This window comes from Anopheles gambiae, chromosome 3 (genome assembly GCF_943734735.2).
Source record: "Anopheles gambiae chromosome 3, idAnoGambNW_F1_1, whole genome shotgun sequence".
Classification (NCBI taxonomy): Eukaryota; Metazoa; Arthropoda; class Insecta; order Diptera; family Culicidae; genus Anopheles; species Anopheles gambiae.
Window position 1 is genome coordinate 3,555,213 of NC_064602.1, and position 19,967 is coordinate 3,575,179.

The window sequence follows — 19,967 nt, forward strand, 5'->3', positions numbered from 1 at the left end:
TTCCTTTTTCCCGTGAGTCATTCGCTCAGCTGCTCCCAGCTCCATCCCGCCATGACGTTGGGGGAAAGGCATGAAGGGGAATTTTATGTTTCAAACACGCTCAAGGATGTGACTAAGTAACGATCGCTTTTATGCAGTACATGTGATCGCTTGTTTCTGTCAACGATCGTGTGTGTAGAGGTGACTCTTCATCATTCTGTTGGTCATAAATTCCAACCAGTAACTGTTGTTAGCAACCGAGTCTTTTGATGTAAGTGATAAATCTGCATATGTCGAAAACATTTCGCTTCTATTGTTTTCTATTGAGATTGCCATCTTTGAGACAAATTTTGTACAGAATGTGCTACCTACCTTCCAACGAGGATTGGCATACTGCAAACACACGTGCGACCCTTCACTTGTAATAAATTATGAACAATTGCTTAATCTTTCTTCGTCGACACATGCCAAACCTCACTTACCCCTTAGTGCCCTTTCCAATTCCCAGACAGATCAATTTCATCCCGAAATGCTCACACGCAGCTCACAGCGCCTTCATGAGTTTCGAGATACGTTTCGTGCCGAAGCTGCCAGCACGATCAAACTGTGCACATCGAATTGAAGTTTCCGAAAACAAACCCAGCAGGGCAACTGCTGCTGCTTCTACGAACGAATTTCTTCCAACATCAAGTACGGTAGCAATCACACCAACACTACAATGGAACGGTGCGTTTTGTTTGCCAGCACAAAACAATCGCTCACACAAAAAAAATAACCTTATCACTCTATGGGGTCGTTACGGTGTACAATCGGACGGTGTATCCTCCTGCAGGGGGGAGTGTGATATCACGCTAGAATTCTATTCAACTGTGGTCGTTGTGGAGTACATTCGCTACGGTGGCAGTAAAACGCACTGGCAATTCCGTCGAAAGCAAGACGTCTGCTGTCTGTCAGCAGGTGGGCTGCAGCCATCGCCGAACACACCACACCAACGCTCGTCAAACGATCGCAAACGGACATAATTTATGATGTTTTGACTTTGCTGTGCAATTTGGGCGTTGGGTACATTCGGCGCTGGAAGGTACATTGAAGGTTTTATGACACTTTCAAAGCAGTACGGTGCATCGTAGTCGTATATCCTTTCGAAAGTTGAATGCATGGATGAAAAATCAATCCAGACGGATATGCTCAATTGAGCTGAATCGTTTCACACTGTAGACATTGGAAATGTTCGCAATTCGCAACTCTCTGTGGGATCGACGGAACCGCAGCTAATGGATCAGAATATTGTTCATTCATAAAATTATGAATCACTGAGTTTTGCTCATCGCACGGTGTGTTACAGCTTCCATGAATTCGGTTTTTTTCGGTATTCATTCATTGAAATGCGCTGCGTTCGTATGGCGTCCAGCATTTTTAGGCCACATCCGGTGCGATGTGGTCGTGCGATGAAATATGGTTCCGATGGAATCTAATTTAAAGTGACTTCCAGCACCACCGAACGTCTGAAATTCTCCGACGTCGTGGACACGATGGGTGGAGGTGGAAGGAGGACCTTTTTCCTCTGCCCAGTGGACATTCACCGATAAACGGAACGAAGAACAGAACGCAAAAGGATAGAGAGAAAGAGAGAGATAGAGAAAAGACGCGACGAAGCGAATCTAACAGCGCATAAACGGGAAAATATTTATGTTATGATTATTGAGATTGGCGCAAAGAGCTCCCGCTGTGACGCGATTTTCGTTTGTAAATTGCTTTTCATCGTCTGTGCAAGGGAGGGCTACATGTGCGCTGAATTGCGTTTATTTGGGGTTTGAGAATTTCGTTGAGTTCCTTTTTTTGTTTTTGATATCACTTGGCAAGCTTTTTTCAGAAACCATTTCTGAGAAGGAAAACAGCAGAAAGATCGAGTAGAAAGAAATTTCAATATTCGATCGAATGTCATCGTACTTACCTTTTATACACCAATCCATATGTCATCATAAAACAAATCAGAAAGGAATAAATGAAAAAAAAACAAGCTTTTCTATTTCAATTTTCATGGCATATTTTGCCAGCTCTTTACTGTTGCTAATAATATTCAAAATTGTTTGCAATGCATTAAATGTACGATTGATACACTCCTTCTGCCACGGCACACACACACACACGCATGAGTTGCCGTTTTTTCACACAAATTTGCACGCACAGACCTATTGCCGATGGATTGGAGTGATTGTTCGGTTCTGCTTTCAGTTAAGACATACATTTCCGGTTTTGTTTAGTAGATTGTTATACTCTGATGTCATACGGATGAAGTAAGCATTATTGAAATCGTTTCTTGGGCGTATATTGATGAGACAGCAGTACGCACAGTACCCAAGTTTGGCACCTTTTTGGGAGCAGTCACGCTACAAGAATACAGCGCTGTGCTGTGGTAGCCTGGATAAACGGAGGGCAGGGATAAAATGGAGGGTTTTCTCGTTTGTATCGCCAGTTTATTGATCAATAAGCTGATTGCTCGTTTGCTCGTATGCTGTGCTGACATTGCTACTAACATAATTACAGCAGACTAGAATCTATTCTAAGCGCGGTTTTAACGTATTAGTCTAGGGAAAATAATTAAAACGAAAAGCTGTCACTCTCCGCAGCTCGACGTCATCACCGTCGGATGCGAATCTGGAAACGGAAGGAAGCGTTTGACGTAGAAGGAGCACTAATACCTAACCCTGTGAAATGAACAATCGCATGGGTCCGTGTATCCGACGGCCTATCGGATGCTAATGTAAGTGATTTACACAACACGGTCAATGCACAACCTCCAAAACTATCTTCATGACGACGAAGCACCGCCGATCGCAGTTAATAAAACCTGATGACAGGATCCTTTCTTCGCCCCGCGCTAACGAGTCGCTAATGCCGGCAGGGTATTCTGATGCAAATTTAATTTTACCTTTTTATCGGTGATCATGGATGGTGGAGATAAGTTGCGCCGATGATTCTCTCACATCAATCAACGAGCGATCGTGGGCTCATCGGGCCATCCTAACCACAACCAAAGACGACACACCGTGCACAAGTACGAAATGGCATGTTCCGGGTGGCAACGGTGGAGGAAACATGCTCAGCAACTTTATTGGATGCCGTTAGTGCAAATGACCACTCTTTTGCGTGGTATGGAATTGGACGGGTATGCGTGTTTGCGTGTGTTGCGAGTGTATGTGGGAATAGGCCAAACATTATCCGTGCACAAGTTTTAGCAGCGCGTGTAAAACGGTAGATAAATCATGGCATTGGCAAAGTGTGAGGAAAAGGCGGGTCGGGTCGTGGAGTTCGGTGTTATGTCTATTGCTACGTTAACCTTCCTACTCTATCGCTTACAAATCAACAATCATAACTGGGATAGTGTAGTATATTAATACAACATATAAGTCCTGATCGGTGCTCTTCCATTGTACGCGTACAAATCGTTGTTTTGATTCGTAAACTCATGTTTCTCTCTTCCTTTCCTTTTTAAAAGCTGTCTCACGATCACTCACGATCACCGATCACTGTTTGCTGTGTTTTTTGTTCAAGCATAAATTAGTAGTAAAACTTAAATAGTGGGTCAATCAAAAATTGTGCCGCTCCAGACGCGCGCGCAAACTCTCAATGTAGTATGATTTTGATTTTGTGCTTATTATAGGCCCATTTTTGCGAGCTCTCTGTTCTCTCTTCTATCAAACACAAGTACAAGTCAGTATAATTTTGATTCTGTGTGTCACATTGGGTAAGATATGTACAGATGGAAACGACTCCGGTTCGTTCACATTCTTCGGACACATTGGCGCTTCGAGAGCGTCGATGAAAACAAAAATACGATACGTTCAATGCTCCCCACTACTCGTTAAGCGTTAGAATCTTATTTAGAAGGAATATTGTACATACACATAAAAGGCCGCAACTCGATGCTCTTTTAAATAACTTATTCCAACCGCACCTACTACTGCTTTTTGTGAGTACATCGTCTTCCACTGTGTCCACACGGCCTGTGCTTGCCGGACCTCGGAATCACTCTCTCTCTTTCTCCTCTCTTCCTCTTGCGTATGCCTATCTTTAACGCATTTTCCGCTCACGAATAATGTTGATGCTTGCTTGACAATAATAATAATAATATAATAATAATATAATATAATATAAAAATAATGTATTACGCGTAGCTCTTTATCTTGTGAGCGTGTTTTTTGTGTTTTGTTTTGTTGCTGAAATCATGAACTCATGGGTAGGGGGTAGGATACGAAATCTAAATGCATCTTTTTATGTGTTGTAAAGATTTAGCAGAAAAAATAAAGTAAAAAAAAAACAAGACAAGCAAGGGTAAAGCAATCCGCCGAAACTAGAGCTCAGTATGCTCGATTGTTGTTACCGTTCATTGTCCTATCCATATGGATGGATCTGTCCGTGGGTGTGGTTGGAGGGAAAAAAGAGAAAGAAAAAGAAAAAAATACGAAAAACAGATAATGGTGATTTGTTTGCTGGTTGAGCTTTTTGTTTGGTTGAGAATTTTTTTTTTGTGTTTTGTTGAGAAGGTTTTTTGGTCAATCTAATCAAATAATAGAACAGAAAACAAACTAAGTACCAGAAGAAACACTCTCACAATCGAAAGAGAAACAAAACCGAAAAGCCAAACAGAACCAATACAGCCGAGCAATACACATTATTGTATTAGCGGGTAAACTACATAATTTTGGGGTGCAACATTGAAGCGGAGAGTGGGAAACGGAAGGAATAAACCAACACGCTGGCAAGGGTCCATTTGCAAAGAGTTAAGGAAGGAAAGGAAGGAAGGATCTGAGCAGGCTGTGTGCGACTAAGTAGTGTGCGGAAAATGATAAGTGGCTACTAGTGAGCTAGTGAGTGTCCCGAGGTGATTGAGTGTTAGATCAGTAATTTTGTAATTTTGCATCGAAAGCTACGGTGATGTTTGTTTGTTAAGTTGTTGTTGAATTTTTGTTTTCATAAATTTTGAGATAGTTGTGTATATGCAGTAGGTTTGTGTGGGTGTGTGTGTTTGTTTGTTTGTTTGGTGACGGTTTTGTGGAGTGATCATTGCGTCATTTGTGCATGGTTAGAATGACGGCACACTGTGCTCCACACCACAACCCCGAAAGGAACACCAGCCCGGGTACGTCGATGATACCAAACTATATCACAAACATAAATCTTAGCAAACTAATAGTAGAAACAATTTTGAGACCGAAACGTCCCGAGTGTACGAGTGTTCCTTCCGGGGTGTGCAGTGTGCACGATCGCCTGTTAATGTAAACGGTGTCCTTCGATCGTCATTCGAGATGGAGAATTTTGAAAGCCTTTTTCCGAAACATTGCCCACCGAAACCGATCGCGACTGTTTCGATTGGCTGTGCAATCATTCGAAACAATTCGACGGTCCGTGTGGATCGACATGAACATGAGTCCTTTTTTTTTGGTGTGTGTATGTGTGTCTCTGTGTGTGGTGTTTGTTTGTGTCACTTTTTGGGCCAAAACAGATCGGTTTGAGTCGGGTTTTCTTGCACGTGCATCGTGCTCGTGGTTGCAGACGCCGCGTCCGCGTAGTGATGGAATTCCGGTTCCGGACATTTGATGAAAAGCGTCGCTTAGCGCAAAGGATGGCAAAAAGGGGTTGGTAGAAAAGGGTAGAAAAGGGAGGGAGAAAAATGCTATTGAAAAAAAACATTATGGCGGGTAAGGAACTGTACTGCAGTAAATTTTGAAGTTTAAACAAACAACAATTCAAACATAACTGCGAGAGAGCGGTACAAATAAAATAAAATTTAAACACATCAAAAACATTCGCCATTTGGACATTACAATGAAAGCAATTCAATCGAACAAAGGCGCGAAACAAATTGATGGCTTGCGAAGGTGATGCGGTTACTTATAAACATTAAACGGACAATTATCGCAGAACAGTTATGCTTACGTTAACAACGACTCGCGATCGCGTGCCTGCTCTGCTCACTCTCTCACTCTCTCTCTCTCTTTCTCTCTGTTTCATTCTGACACAACTGCTAAAATCTTTTTACTTCTATTACGTTTGCTTGTCTGCTGCTGTGCTTGGCTCACGCTACACACGGCCAGACACGCTGTTCTGTTATCCTGCTAAGATGTTCCTTACACCGTTCGATCAGTCGCCGCCGGTGCGAATTGTAGATCCTTTTTTATGTTTGCACGCTTCGTGTTATCTCGTCAACGCATATGCCACGCTTTTCAATCTTAACACATTTCGCTTGACTCTAGCCTTTCCCGGCCCTGTTCTTGTAATCGGCATTCTACACCGCTAGGCGCAAGTCTACACGATCCGCTCGATCACACACGGGCTGGTTCGAGCTGATCTGTTCACTTTGCACTCGCCTAATGCTGGGAGATTCAAAGTAAGTAGTTAGTGTATGCTCTCGGTTCTGGTGTTGTGCTTTCCCCGGGTGCTTTTCATTTTTGCTGTTTTGGCGTGTTGTTCCGCTTGTCTCGCAGACAAGTGGCTTCAGCTTAAGTACCCACACTACACAGGTACACACACACATGGGACGTTTGTTTCGCTCCAGCTTTGCACTACTTGCTTTAGTAAGGTTTGGTTCTTTGCTATTCACCATTACGCTTTGTGTGTATGTATATGTTTTTTTTCTTTTTTTCTGTTTGTTGTTTCGTTGCTCTATTTATATACGGTATATTTATATGTTTCTCCATCACCCATTTGTTGTTTAGAAGTTTTTATGTTGGTTGATTGGTTGGGGTTTTACTTTGAGTGGTTTGTTGTTTTTTTTATAGATATATGTGTATATTTGTCGTGTAATAGGTATGTGTTTTGCAAATAAATGAGTGTAGATCGAAGGGAAGTGGGTTTTGTTTGTTTGTTTGTTTTGTTGTTTTCAAATAGTGCTTACCGCCAAATACATTGACTGCATCTGTGTGAAGAAAAGGAATAAAAAGAAATAAGAAAAAACGAGAAAAAAGACATTAATTAACTTCATATAAACAATAAATCAGCACTACAATGCAGTAACGTTTTAGCAAAACTGATCAAACGATCGTCGCATTCTGGTTAACATTGTAAAAAACTTTCAGATTGATGATCTTTCCGAAGGATTTCTCGTCATCCCAAAAAACGAACAGAGAAGACACAACAATTATTATATCTACCGCGTGCGGTGACCGATCATGTTACACCATCAAACGATGCCTCGAAAGACACGACACAAAACATAGGAAAGCAACGGAGCAGTGTGTCACGCCGCTTTGATCAAGTGTGTTACAAGCCATCAAGAAGCGTGAGAAAAGATTCATCTCCGTGTCATCTTGGAACGCGGTACCGTCACACATTCCTCTCGCCAGTTGAAGTAAGTCCCAGAATAAGAAAGATGACTAAATGTTAAACCAAACCCTTTTAAACTAGCAAACCCCACAGGGAGAAAGCTGTTTTTTTTTAGCGAAATAAAGCATTGGATGAGCTAAACAAACAAATGAATGCTACATTGGCATACTGGGGAGAGAACACTACGGCAACGGAACTGCGAAATAGAATTGTCATATGTAAATCAGTCTGCCATGGGGACCGTGGACCTTGTGCACGGCTGAAGGTGGACGGGGCCTGACATACGATACGTTTGGTCGTAACTTATCAACGGTGCGTTTTATTACTCTATTTCGTTTGCCACAAACTCTCCCGGCGACCTGCTTCCAGCCCAGCGAGGTGGCGAGGCAACTTCTAAAGCCATCTAGTTCGTTCCTAGATTCTTCCTCAGCACACACATGTTATGTTTGCTCTCCCTATCCCTCCCCAGTGTGGTGATGAATGAACGCTAACCTGAATGAACGATCGGTCCCATCCATAGGCTTGAATGAGCCGTTGCCGAACAATCTCCGTACAAGATTATTCAAACCCGATTGTCCGATTGCTTAATCGTCAAACACGGCCAATCCAGTTGTGCCCATCACTTTCTTCCCTCATCTCATCTAGCTGCAAGTGATGCGTGCGGGCCTGCACACACACACGCACACACACTTTGCTCAAATATTAACCTCCAACAAACGCACCGACAAGTGCCGACACGCCGACACGTAATGGTGTAAGGTCATAAAGCTTGGGCACTGATAAGCGCAACACCACTCGTAGATAACCTCTCTCCCCCTTTCTTGGGGTTGTTGTTTGAAGTTTGCCGCCCCGTTTTTTCGCCCCGAATAAGGACCGGAAGAGACTAGCTGGCCGTCTCGTGTCGTTACATGCAGGGTTGACGAAAAATCCCATCGGCACAACACTCGCAAACGATAACGAATCCGCCAAACGAGACGGTTGTTGCAACGTTCTGCACGAACCACCAATGGTTCGTACCTTTTTCCCTCCGCCACACGCGCGCTATCGACCCGGCGATAAGTTGCGGCTTTCGCAGCAACAATAACAACAACAACAACAAAAACGATCATGTCCAGAGGATGTGTATGTTTTCCAAATAATCCGTACAACAATATCAATATTGACACGCACAACAACGACGGCCGCAACAAAACGGAACGGTCGATCGAGGGTTTAGCCGATCGAGGCAAAGACCATGAGAAGCCAACCAAAGCCCGAGAAGAACCGTCAAAGGAATTGAAAGGCAAACAGAAACACACTAACAGCCCTACGGCTCAGACCGCAAGCCTCGAGCTCATTGGTTCCCCCAGTGTCGTGGGTCGCGTGGAATCGCGCTGTCGTAATAAAGCGCATTGATCGACAAAAGGCGTACCGCCGGAAAGATCTGTTCCGATTCCGAATCGATAAGCTTGTGCATTGTGAAATAGATTGCCCAATATCTCGTTTCTCCCCCATGGGACACTTACCTGTGCGAGCGTAGATTGTCCTGCCGCTTGAAGTATTTGCCGCAAACCTCGCAGGAGAACGTCACCTCCGGGCTTTTGTGCGTGCGCTCGTGGATCATCAGGTTGTACGGTTTGGTGAAGCGCCGCTGGCAGTACTTGCAGACGAATTCGCACTTTGGTCGCATCTTGCGACGGAAGTCGGCCCTACGGTCGTCGTTGTCAATACGCATTACCGCAAACATGGTGGTGGTGTATGTTGCTGGCGCGTCTAATGTAAGGTGTTAATGCTTTACCGGTGCTCGGTGCTCCGGTGGTTCCGTCGGCCGCTCGGTGAAGATCGACGCTCTGCCGCTGATGATGCGCGCTGTCTGTCTGTCTGTCTCTCGCTGTCTTGCCCCCTTTTGCTGGGTGGTGGGATCGTCTCGACTCCTATCGCCTACGTGCCGGGACGGGTGTAAGCCGCCGTACCAAATCTCACTCAATCGGGGCCACAATGTGTTCCGCCGGAACACGATGATTAATGCCTGCAGTAAATGGGGATGGTGGGGGGGGTGGGGGGAAGGGGAAAGAAATAAAGCGTTAAAATAAGATAAACTACTGGTGAGCGTAAAAATAGTTGATGGCGTTTTACGCGCCAAAGGCCAAGCGCCCCCGTTACCAATTGGTACGAGGTTTTATCTAAATTGCTGCAAAATTCCACCTCCACCGCAAGTGTGTGTGTGTATGTGTGTGTGTGTGTGTGTGTGTGTGTGTGTCGTGTAGCGGTTGCGTAAATATTTGTGTGATATTCGGTTGCGCTAGGTCGGTTTGGTGCTGCCGGTGGTGCCTGTGCAAACGATCATCAGCACTAACGACCACTGTAGCGGCATAAAGGGGAGCACGCAGTGTTGTACACACAGTTTACACAAGGTGGCTGCAATAGATTGCGAACGCCTACAATCAACTGGATGGATGAAATATGAACTGCTGCCCCGTCAGCAACCTCATTTTTCATCCGGCAGCCTCCCTTTCTTGAAGCGAGCATCAATACAATGCATCTAGTCTGCTACGTATTGGCTCGGATTGTTTACCCTCTTTCGAGGGCAAAGCGTACTAATTTCAAATCCTTTTAAAATTTATGACCAATCAGGTAGAGGATTACTTTTTTGCGTTGTATTTACTCTACCAACTGTGCGATCTAGAGCGTTTCACTCCCATACAATTCATGCAAACTACACTTCCTGCCTGCCACAGACACCGGTCGCAATCGTGACGCGCTACCACATTTAATGGACGATATAAACTTCTTCCCTCCGCGACATTGGCTCGAGCTGTGTCACTGTCACACGGGATGACCTCCAGCAACATCAGCAGCAGCAGCAGCAGCATCTCATCATTCCCAAACCCCCACATGTCTGCATCTCGGCGTAACCTTCACACTGGAGCTTTTGGAGCAATAAAACACTCTCGTCCAAGGAAGGCGCAGAGGAATACTGTGATAAATGCTACCTCACAGCGAACACTGAAACGGACACTCAAATGGACACTTATGCAGTTTTGTTGCTTCCCATTCGCCTAGCCCCTTTCTGCTGCTAGTTGGGTTCGATTTTTGGTTCGCGCTTAGGAGATAGATAAATCGAATAAAAAAACGATTTAAGCTACCTTCACTGCTGGCTTCTCGAATTTGCCCTTGCCCACTGATCTCCGACACTGATAAGCGCCCATTTAGCGAAACCACCTCCAGCATGCAATCGTGGCAATTGCTCGCATCACCCGACCATCACACAGACGGAAGCTTTGCTTTCATTCGAGACGAGATTGTCGAGACGCCGGGGACTGGTAATGGGACATCGTCATTCGCTTTTTTAATCGATATTGGCGCCGTTTATGATCCATCCACGATCGTTTGCTACCATTGCTCGTTACCGTCCGTCGGTGCCAGCGGCAAACGATTGCGGCCAACGCACAAACGCCACGTTTGGCTACGGCAGCATCAAATTAGTGATCGTAAACATCGGATCTACGTGCGCGCGGCCCGCCACGCATAATCGCGCATCGCGCAGTGTTGATGACCTGTTCCACAAGCCGGAAACTCGTTTCCGTCTAGCCACCGGTTTTCCTACGCCCTGTGCCGCCACGGTAACTACCGGTCATCTCATCGTGGGCTTTGAATGATGTGATCGGAGATCGTGAAGGATATATGTGTACACCTCCTCACTCAGGTGTCTTAAGTGGGTGTCACTCTTGCAAACGAAGGGTCACGCAGAAGCGTATCGGAAGCTTTCCATTATCCGAAATGGCTACCAAAGTAGTTTTTGGATTAATCAAGTTTTTTGTTTTTTTTTTTTTGCGCACATCCGAGCTCGATATCGTTTTATCACATTCCTTCAGCGATACGATCGCTTGCTGCTGTGAGCTTTCGCACCACTAATTGATTCATCGCGAAACAGATAAATAAGCCTTCCCTCGCAGTGGGACGCTTGTCAAAAGTTCCACAGCAGCAGCAACCAAGCACACAACCAGACAAAAAATACTCCAACCCACTGGAAGACTGGAAACCCCACTGCCATGCAGCATGCAGCGCAGGGTCTGCTGCTGCTACTGCTGCTGCTGCTGCACTTCCCTTGTCAAGATGTTGCTGCCTTGTTAGCTACCGGAATGGAGGCGCGTGATACTCCAATTGCGCCCCGAAAAAAAAAAACACACACACACACAAATCGGTAGCCCGGAAACGCCACAGCCGTCGATGGTGCCCTGCCAGAGCTTAACGATCAAACGGCAATCGGTCGGGGTCGAGGGCTGATGCAATATAATTGAAATTTATTGCCCCGAAGCCGTGGGTGGGAAATTAAGTTGCTTATAATTTATGTCAGATTTGCGCCCAGGGGATGATGCTCAGCCGGATCGGTAGTAGTAGTAGTTGGCGCACTAATGGTGAACCCTGCCTAAATGCCAAGCGGCGTGCTAAGCGGTGTGTTAATACGGGAGCTACCGCTTGGGGTTTCGGGATGACTGATTTTTCGAACGAAAATGAATATCCACAGAGGGTTATGTGAAAGAATGAAACAAATTTGATTCCACAAATCAGACAGGATGTGCCAGGGGACAGGTGTGGAATGACTCGTGTCACACTGAGTGATATTTCAGCTGAATGTGAAGAACCCACAAACGGTGGTAACTTTAGCTTCAAATTCATTCCTTCGTAACCTACAGAATGACATTCGATCTTCTTCTGAGCCTAACCGCACACGCGCTCAAATTGCTTCAAATCACCTTTTGTGTTAAATTCTTCATAATCGACCAAACAAAACCCGATCCAAACGTTTAGACATTTGTCACAAAACGCAACGCAACCGCTGACGTACACTGCTGAGACGCTTACTTAACACGCGCACAGCCGTGATTCATAGTAACCGACGGGACAGACAAAGAAACACCGTCAAGCGTCAAAGAAGGCGACGACGACGACGACCAACAGGCACCACCGTCGCTGACCTTCCATGACGTAAGGGTGGCGCAAGCTGCGGAAGGCTGCTTTTTGTACCACCCGAAACCCTGTGGCTGCTGCTCCAACCTGTGTCATTTTTCAAACCGTACTAAACATGCGCACCCTTCCGAAAGGTCTCGGACACGGCGGCGCGTAGTTCAATCAGTGCGGTGATTCAGTGCCGTGGTTGTTTGCGTCCTAACCATGCGTGTGTTCCGGAGGTACACACCGCTGACCTCTGGGGGACAAGCGGGAAACACCGAATCCGCGAGGGGAAGTAATTTGCCAACGGTCGTCGTGGCTTAATAGCCAACCCATTAGCTTGTCGCGCACTCGGCATCCCAAACCATTAAAGTCTCTCTCCCCGCGCGTCCCCGTCATACGGGAATTGGTAGCATTTGTGTTCGTTTCGGTTTGTATGAATTGGCTGCGGAATCCGTATTTACCCTGACGGTCAACTTCTCACCTCACCGCTGGCGGTGCTTGTTACCGTGGCTTGATTGCATTATTTCATCTATCTTCCCACCACCACCACCACCACAACAGTATGAGTCATCATGCGCGTAGCGGCTGTTGGGCAGATGTTTAACATCAAGTGGTAATAATAATCCTCTTGCAATGTAAAAACCGAAAGTCTATGTTGTCTGCTTCTTCGATAGCTCTGCTGAAAGACCACCCCGAACCGTCTCGGGGTGGGTCTCGGGGCACTATTGCGCAGGGTCTGGTTGGTTCATTGTTTCGGTTTTCGGTGCTCGATGGGTCAATCGAGGGTTCGAGGCTTCAGAAAGCGACGGATCTCCTGGTGAGAGGAGTTGCCTTTGCCTTTTGCTTCATCACATAGACACACACAGCTACAAGCAGGACTCGTAGAGTTTGCCAATCATGTGGTTTTTTGGGTCAAAATACACAAACAAAGCAGCATCCTGGGCGCTCCTTTCGTGTGCTGGTTTTTGGTTGGCATTGCATGAGTTTGTTTGCCATTTATAGTTCCACAAAGGCTCATCAATGTGTTTAGTTATTGTTTCCTAATGGCCCAAAGACAATGCTCGCCATGAATTGTACTGCACAAAAGTGAGCTGTTGTGAGTACGGTTTGGGAAATTCTCGAAATTTTGAGACAACTAAATTGAGAACAAATGCAACAATGAGTCGCTTGGCAAAATTCACACCGTACCACACACAGACCGGATGAAGTGTCCATGAATAACGAACCAATTTCTTGCACAGTCAACCATAAGGGATCAACATTCAACTGACGACCCGAGGCGCTTTTGGAATTAACTTGTGGCAAACGAGGGCGATAACAAGGAAGAGAGCGTTGCATTACGGAATTGCCCACTTCACACCGCCGTGTCTATGTGTCGTGTAAGCAGCCAGGCGAAACCCAACCTATCGCCTACGACACATCCATATTGCTGCGTTGCAACTGTGACTTAAGACCTCTCAGCGAGCAGCGAGGAGGAAAGCCACACCGAACAGGGGTGGCAAATGAACGAGCGTACACACATCTTCCCACCGTGTACGCGTCCTCATCATCATAATAAAGTGCATTCGTCTTGTAAGGCCCATGGTCCCCGTACACCCGACGCTTGCGTCTGCTGCTGCTGCTGCAGTTACGAAAGGCCGCCGCAGCCAGAGTGCAACATTCTGCACATTCCAAGCAGTGTGCGCAAAAGGCGGAGGTACCGGCACCACCGTGTTCGAAAATGGGAAGTGCCGAGTTGCAAACAGTGTTGGACATGAAAATCTGCTGTTAATTTTTAAGCGTAACGCTTGCGCCGACGGTTGAGCGGTAAGCGGCGTGGTGTTGTCATGCGCATGCGCAAAAAGCAACAAAAAAAAAAAACGGGGATGTTGGCGAGAGCACTCGGCTTGGTGTGTGCCCTCGGCCGACAACGATCCGCATCGGGTGGTCTTGGTTTTCGATGTGCAACGATTTTTGCGTACACAAACGCAGTCGGAGCTGGGGTCGGGGGCCCTGGGACGACTACAAGGGACATCGGTGATTAATGAGCGGAAAACGAGGCCGGTTTTTCTCCCATGTTTTGTTTGCTGCCTTCCCCTCAGTTGAAACTGCAGCGAATCCCACCTGTGTGTGGCCATTTTTCTCTAGCTCATTTACGGGCTGGCAAAGGTCGAAAGTGTCTAATTGTTGTGCACTTGGTGGTGTACCGTGGGTTTACATCGACGAGTGCAGTGCATCGAGTCTCGATTTATCATACTTACTTAAACACTGGGAAAAGAGATATTGGAATTTGGAGGATTTTCCATTCCAAACATTCCATCAACCACCATCCATTTGTGCACCGAAGGGCGATGAATGAAGCGAACAACGATTTGTTCCACATACAATCGATTCGAATGATTTATTGAATCGCTGAACAGCTCGAGCCACTTCATTCACAAGTGCACGCATACGCAACCGATCAATTGTTTGCCCGCACGATCATTCAAAGGCTTAATTCAGGAGCAGCCAGCTTAAAGAAATGGCTCAAAAGAATCTTTTTCCCTTCCTCTCTCTCTCTCTCTTGACACAGCAAAAAAGGATATGAAAAATGACTCCACACCCACTTGTGGTATGATGATACTGCAGATTCCTCTCGTCTGCCATCGGGAGATGCATTCCTTTATCCCGAACACTGCATCCTTTTATCCTTCCATTTGCTTCCTTTTGTGTGTTTCAATCCTCTACCCCATTCATGGCCGTTTGGTGTGCGTGGCCGTGTACGACAAGCAAGGACAATCAATGCCGCCTTTCTTCGGAATCACTTCTGCGGCTTGAAGTGCGATCAGTTTTCGGTTGTCCGATCGAGTGGACTTGAACATCGAGCCCAAAACGTCAACACTCGAAATAAAGGGGCTTGCGTCCCGGGCAGCTCAGCTGTGGCTCGTGTTTTTCGTAACGTGTAGGATGCAATGAGAAAGTCCTAGAACCATAAATGGAATGTCAGGCAAGGCCTTCAATCGATTCGATCTCTCTGTGAAGATTGGAACACACTTGGTCATTTACAGGTGAAGACATAGAGTGAAGAAATTTCTCTTCTAATCGATCAGCACCGAAAGAACATGATAAATGAATCAGGTGACTCAACAAATTATTGCAATAGGTTTCACCTTAAGGATGGTCCAAGAGCTTTTACAGAGAATCTGTGTGGTATGAATGTCTTTATTCGTTTCAAACTTTTAATTGGGATTCATTCGTTGGTTTTAGCGAGGAATCACAGACAACTGCGCATGAATGCTTCATATAATTTGAAGCAGATACTTTCGCAACGCAGTTCAATCTAACGAAAATGTGTCACAACTAGACCAGCCATCTCAGAAAAGGCTTCCCACGCGATACGCGTTTCTAGTTCAGGCCAAAAATAAAACACGCACATACGCACACACACGCAGACCCATCACAGAAAGAGGCACGCTATAAATCTCAACCGTCACAGCATCAGCGTCATCATCGTCATCGGTGCCAATTTTGGCTGCCAGTTTTGGGCCCCACGGCCACGGGTGCCACCAATAAATTAGCTTCAACTTTTGGAGCATCGCGACGCACGAAAGTAGCGAACCCAAATGAATGATGGCCAATGGCGTACACATACACACACACACGATCGAGATGGGTGATTTTACGACATCCGCTAGATTCGAACCTCCGTGCAGCGTTAACGGGAAAACGCGCCTCAAACTGGTTCGACCGGACGACCGGGATCGGTTCATCAAAGCGGAAGTAATGGGCCGATGGCGGTGGCCGTCGGCAAACCATGATCGTGTCACCACCACCATGGCCGGTGTGGCGTTTGATCTGTGCCGAGCTCAGACACTAGTACTACTACTACTACTACTACTACTGGCTCTACTCCATCCATTACGCTTTACCGGGAGTCACCGTGTCCCAAACAAACATACAACGAGCTCTTATCTCATACGAACGCCGAGACCGGTAACTACCGATTCGCAAAGTACTTTGGCTGCAGGAAACAAAAAGTCCCCCTCCGCGCCCAGACCCTTGCGTTGGCGATGAACAAGATTTACTTTTCTGCCACTCTCGCGTTCTTGTTCTTTTTGTCTGCTCTCAAACCACCCCCTTTTTGCAAAACAACCATCAAACAACTGTCCGCCTAATTGAGGGAACATTTAGCGAAACATTGGTTTTCGGGTTACGGCAACTGTCTCTCGTCGCCGCCGACGCCGCCGATGACGAAGACTCCCAATGACGCGATAGTGATCTCGAGTGTAGATGGTAAAGCATGTTGAACGGCGAACGGCTTCCACTTTTGAGTAGAGCGTGCTGTAATTGGCCTCTTTCGCGCCCGATAGATGACTTCATTACGTGACGGTTCTATTTATTATATGTTTGGGAGAAAAGTGGCGATAACGAATGCTGTTAACGGTTTAAAGTGTTAAATTATAGAGATAAAGCCACGCTTCTTTTTACAGTCAAACAAACCGAAACCTAACGATCACGAGAGTGCGTTATTCAAACGGCAGACGATCGCCATCATGCTTTTGCTTCCGTTTGGTTTGGTTTGCGCCGTATTCTCTCTTTCCCCTCATTGGCTACTGTGCTGCGGGCGGGCACGCGCTACCGGCATTACGCGCGCGGTAGCATTAGCGCGTCCGATCGCCATGTGTATGTGTGTGTGGTTGCGCGCACGTGCTTGTGTGTGTGTGTTGGTTGCGGTGGAATTATTAAGAAAGCGGTAAAAGCTCCGTTTCCACGCAAAAGGGGAAGCGTACGCGGGCTAAGAAGACAACTCCACCGCAGCATCCAAGCAACCGAGCGCAACTGCTATTGGTTTTCTCTCGCTCGTTCAGCTACCTGGCATCGGCGGAACGAGCGCACACAGTAGCACACGCACGCAGACCCGTCCGCATGCTATCTCTTTCGCACGCGCGCTGCAATACGGTAGCCATTGCGTAAAACCGGTAGCGCCATTTGCCGTGACGCGATTCGTTCCTTGCGCCTGCGTTCACCGCGGGCGAGATTATTACTTTCCACCGAAACGGTAGCAAATGGAGGGTGTTGCCGATCAGATGTGATCAACATCGACGGCAAACAGCGATGGAAGATGTCGCCAAATCGTTCGTTTTGTTAGTTTGAGCTAAAATTGTTCTAATTGTTTAACCATCTATACTAAACGAGTAAAAAAAATGCCTTATGCACATAAGCCGTCGGCAATTTGACATTGCACTTCCATCACAAAAACCTCCCATTTGAAAGGCGTTGGAACTGTCTCCATTGCGTAATTATTCAACAAAAGAAATATAATTTATGCAACCAATAACAGTACTTTAGTTTAATGCTTTTTTACTTACCTTTCGGGTGATTGCTTTAACGTTGCAATAGTCTTGACACAACTGCTCGTCTGGTATTATGAAGCGGCTTTCCAACACTTAAATCCACTCGTAGAGTCGTTTATTAAAGTGCACTGCTCCTCAAAGCTAGCTTTTAAAACCCGCTTTTGTGTCACTTTTTCCTCACAACTTCCTTATACGGTCACGATGCAATAGAACTATTCACACGTTTGTGAGGAAAGTATCATCCTTTTACTCGCAAAAAAGAATCCGTCACTAAATTGGCACGATCTTTTCCACTGTTTGTTGTGGTCGAAAAACCAAAACCGTTTCACTTTCACCTTGCAAGGCGAAAAAATCACACAAAAATAACACGGGCTCGGGAACTCTGAAACTACCCGACACGTTTGCACGACAAGCGTGTGTATATTATTGAATCTGCGTTTGTGCCGTTTCGATGCAATCACTCCAAACAGGGGTACAAAATTTCTCTCGCTCTGCTCGGCTCAGCTCAGCGTAGCTCGGGACGAAGCGTTCTCGTTCGATCGAGTTCGAATGATCGTTTAACGCACCCGTGTCGGCGCTGGTATATCGATAGGTCCCCGGGATCTGCTGCTTCTGCGCTGCTGGTATATTGCTGCCGTGCTTGTTGCTGGTGTGCTGCCGTTGCTGCTGCCGCTTACTGCAACTTCCGTACGTGAGCGGATGGGATTGGTTACTGGAATTGACTTCTCCGGCCCGACCTGGGCTCGCCCCGTAATGTGTAAAGCGAGAGCGGGTGCGCGGTGCACGAGGGACGAAGGGTGATGGTGGTGGTGGTGGTGCTGCTGCTGCTACCAAAAACCCGACTCGCCTATCGCTGTGTGCGTGTGTACGTGTATGTATAGCTGCTTAGTAAGCGCTGGACCTGGTGTCGAGCGAATGTGTGTGCGGCTTGCGCTAGTAACAGAAGTCAAAAGACCTTTCTGAGCAATAGTAGCCCCGCTTGACTGCGGGCTGCGATGTGATGTCGGGCGAGCAGCGTAGACATACACACACACACACACATCGGAGCACAAAACACCGGGGGCTGATTTCGAGCGTGCGAGCGAAACGGAGCGAACGGTGATGTTTCGGTACATAAAGCGCAAAGGCCAGGCGTTTGTTGATCTTCACGCTGAAGCGAGAAACCAACCTCGAAACGAACCGGAGCGTGACAGAGAACGGGAGAGAGTGAGCGAGCGGGAGAGACTCTAACGACTGCAGGGGAAAAGAGCGAAGTTCGAGATCAACCGCTGAGCAGGCCATGCTGGGCTCCCTTGGCTTTTTGTGTGTATCCCGATTGATGTATATCGGCACCGTGTTGTGGGCATTTACACGGCCCATGGCCAGTGTGCAGGGTTAGCTCAAGCTGAGAAAGGGAAAGAGAGAGAGAGAGAGAGAGAGAGAGAGAGAGAGTACCTTCTGGAAAGAGAGTCGGTCAGGCAGCCCAAGGGACGAAGACGCATCGTGCGAAAGAGAAGGCCCGATCCCCTGGTGTACAAAAGAGGCAGGGAGCACACGGCCCACACGGCAGATAAGTGGCAGGAGCGGCTGGAAGAGGCCGGCCGCCGGCGGTCGGCGTGTGAGGTGTGAGAAAGGGGCTACTCGACGATGCTGCGCGCGCGTAGGACGGAAGAAGATTGAAACCGAAATAAATGGTCTCGAGCTGGGCTTTGCTGGAGGGTGGAGGAGTGAGGGTGGAAAGAACGAGATAGCAAGCACTCGACGAGTGCCTTAGAAACTAGTAGCCGTTTCATTGATGCTCCCAGCCGTCGTCCCTGCTCATGCCACGCTTCCCTGTCGCCGACCCACGCATTGAACACGCAAAACGCAGGAGCCGATTCTCCCGGGCACCTCCACTCATCATTCAAAAGGGGTGTCGGAGAGATAGCGGGCAACAGAGGATGAACAGGAGGGTGTATATAAAATATTTATGTAAAACGAGAGCCAACTCCCCTGCGGAGCGAGCGACTCTTTTCGAGCAGTTTTTAGATACATCGGAAGGCAATCGAGCGGGACGGTTCGCGGCTGCGGACGGTAGGGCTGCTGGTAGGAGCGGTTTAATCTGGGAGATTAACGCTACCGCGCAGATCACACAATTAATCCATCCATTCGATTGCTTGCGTTAAATTCGTTTTACCAAAACGCAAGCCCGTGGCGCAAACGGCCAACGGAACGGTCCCGAAACGGAACGGCGAGGGCAAAAATGGCGAACGAGAGAAAAGTAGGCGTGGCTTTCGATTGCGTTTTGCGTTCGCGCTTGGCTGGTTGGGGATATTAACAAAAAGGGAAACAATTGTTTACACAGCGCAAAGGTGGCCACCAGCTTGAAATTCCGGACAGGGTTCGTGGATTGTGAAATAATGTTATGCATGTTTCTAAATATTCTTGCTCCATTGA

General features: G+C 46.9%; 1 protein-coding gene across 3 annotated transcripts; it reads right to left on the reverse strand.

The window, feature by feature from the left end:
• Positions 1-2,001: 2,001 nt before the first annotated feature.
• LOC1277975 (protein drumstick) lies at positions 2,002-18,504 on the reverse strand. Of its 3 annotated transcripts, none has more exons than XM_061662742.1 (4): positions 17,568-18,326; positions 8,811-9,313; positions 6,878-6,898; positions 2,002-4,392 (listed from the first exon to the last, which is right to left on the reverse strand). In XM_061662742.1, exons 2-4 carry the CDS (start codon positions 9,029-9,031, stop codon positions 4,341-4,343), a joined length of 294 nt encoding a protein of 97 aa, XP_061518726.1. In that variant the 5' UTR covers positions 9,032-9,313; positions 17,568-18,326; the 3' UTR covers positions 2,002-4,340. The 3 variants fall into 3 exon arrangements, with proteins under 3 accessions (XP_061518726.1, XP_061518727.1, XP_317494.1); XM_061662743.1 differs by having other exon boundaries at positions 4,328-4,392; positions 6,878-6,899; positions 8,814-9,313; XM_317494.3 differs by lacking the exon at positions 2,002-4,392 and having other exon boundaries at positions 5,365-6,898; positions 17,568-18,504.
• Between the last annotated feature and the right edge of the window lie 1,463 nt (positions 18,505-19,967).

What these genes read in the sequence shown, in the direction of transcription:
- LOC1277975 (XM_061662742.1), bottom strand. Translation starts at nt 9,031, where the DNA reads ATGTTTGCGGTAATGCGTATTGACAACGACGACCGTAGGGCCGACTTC. An exon ending in GACAATCTACGCTCGCACAG is followed by an intron (nt 6,899 to 8,810) that starts GTAAGTGTCCCA and finishes TTCTTCACACAG; the next exon opens with ATGCAGTCAATGTATTTGGC. An exon ending in TGCAGTCAATGTATTTGGCG is followed by an intron (nt 4,393 to 6,877) that starts GTAAGCACTATT and finishes ACCCACGGACAG; the next exon opens with ATCCATCCATATGGATAGGA.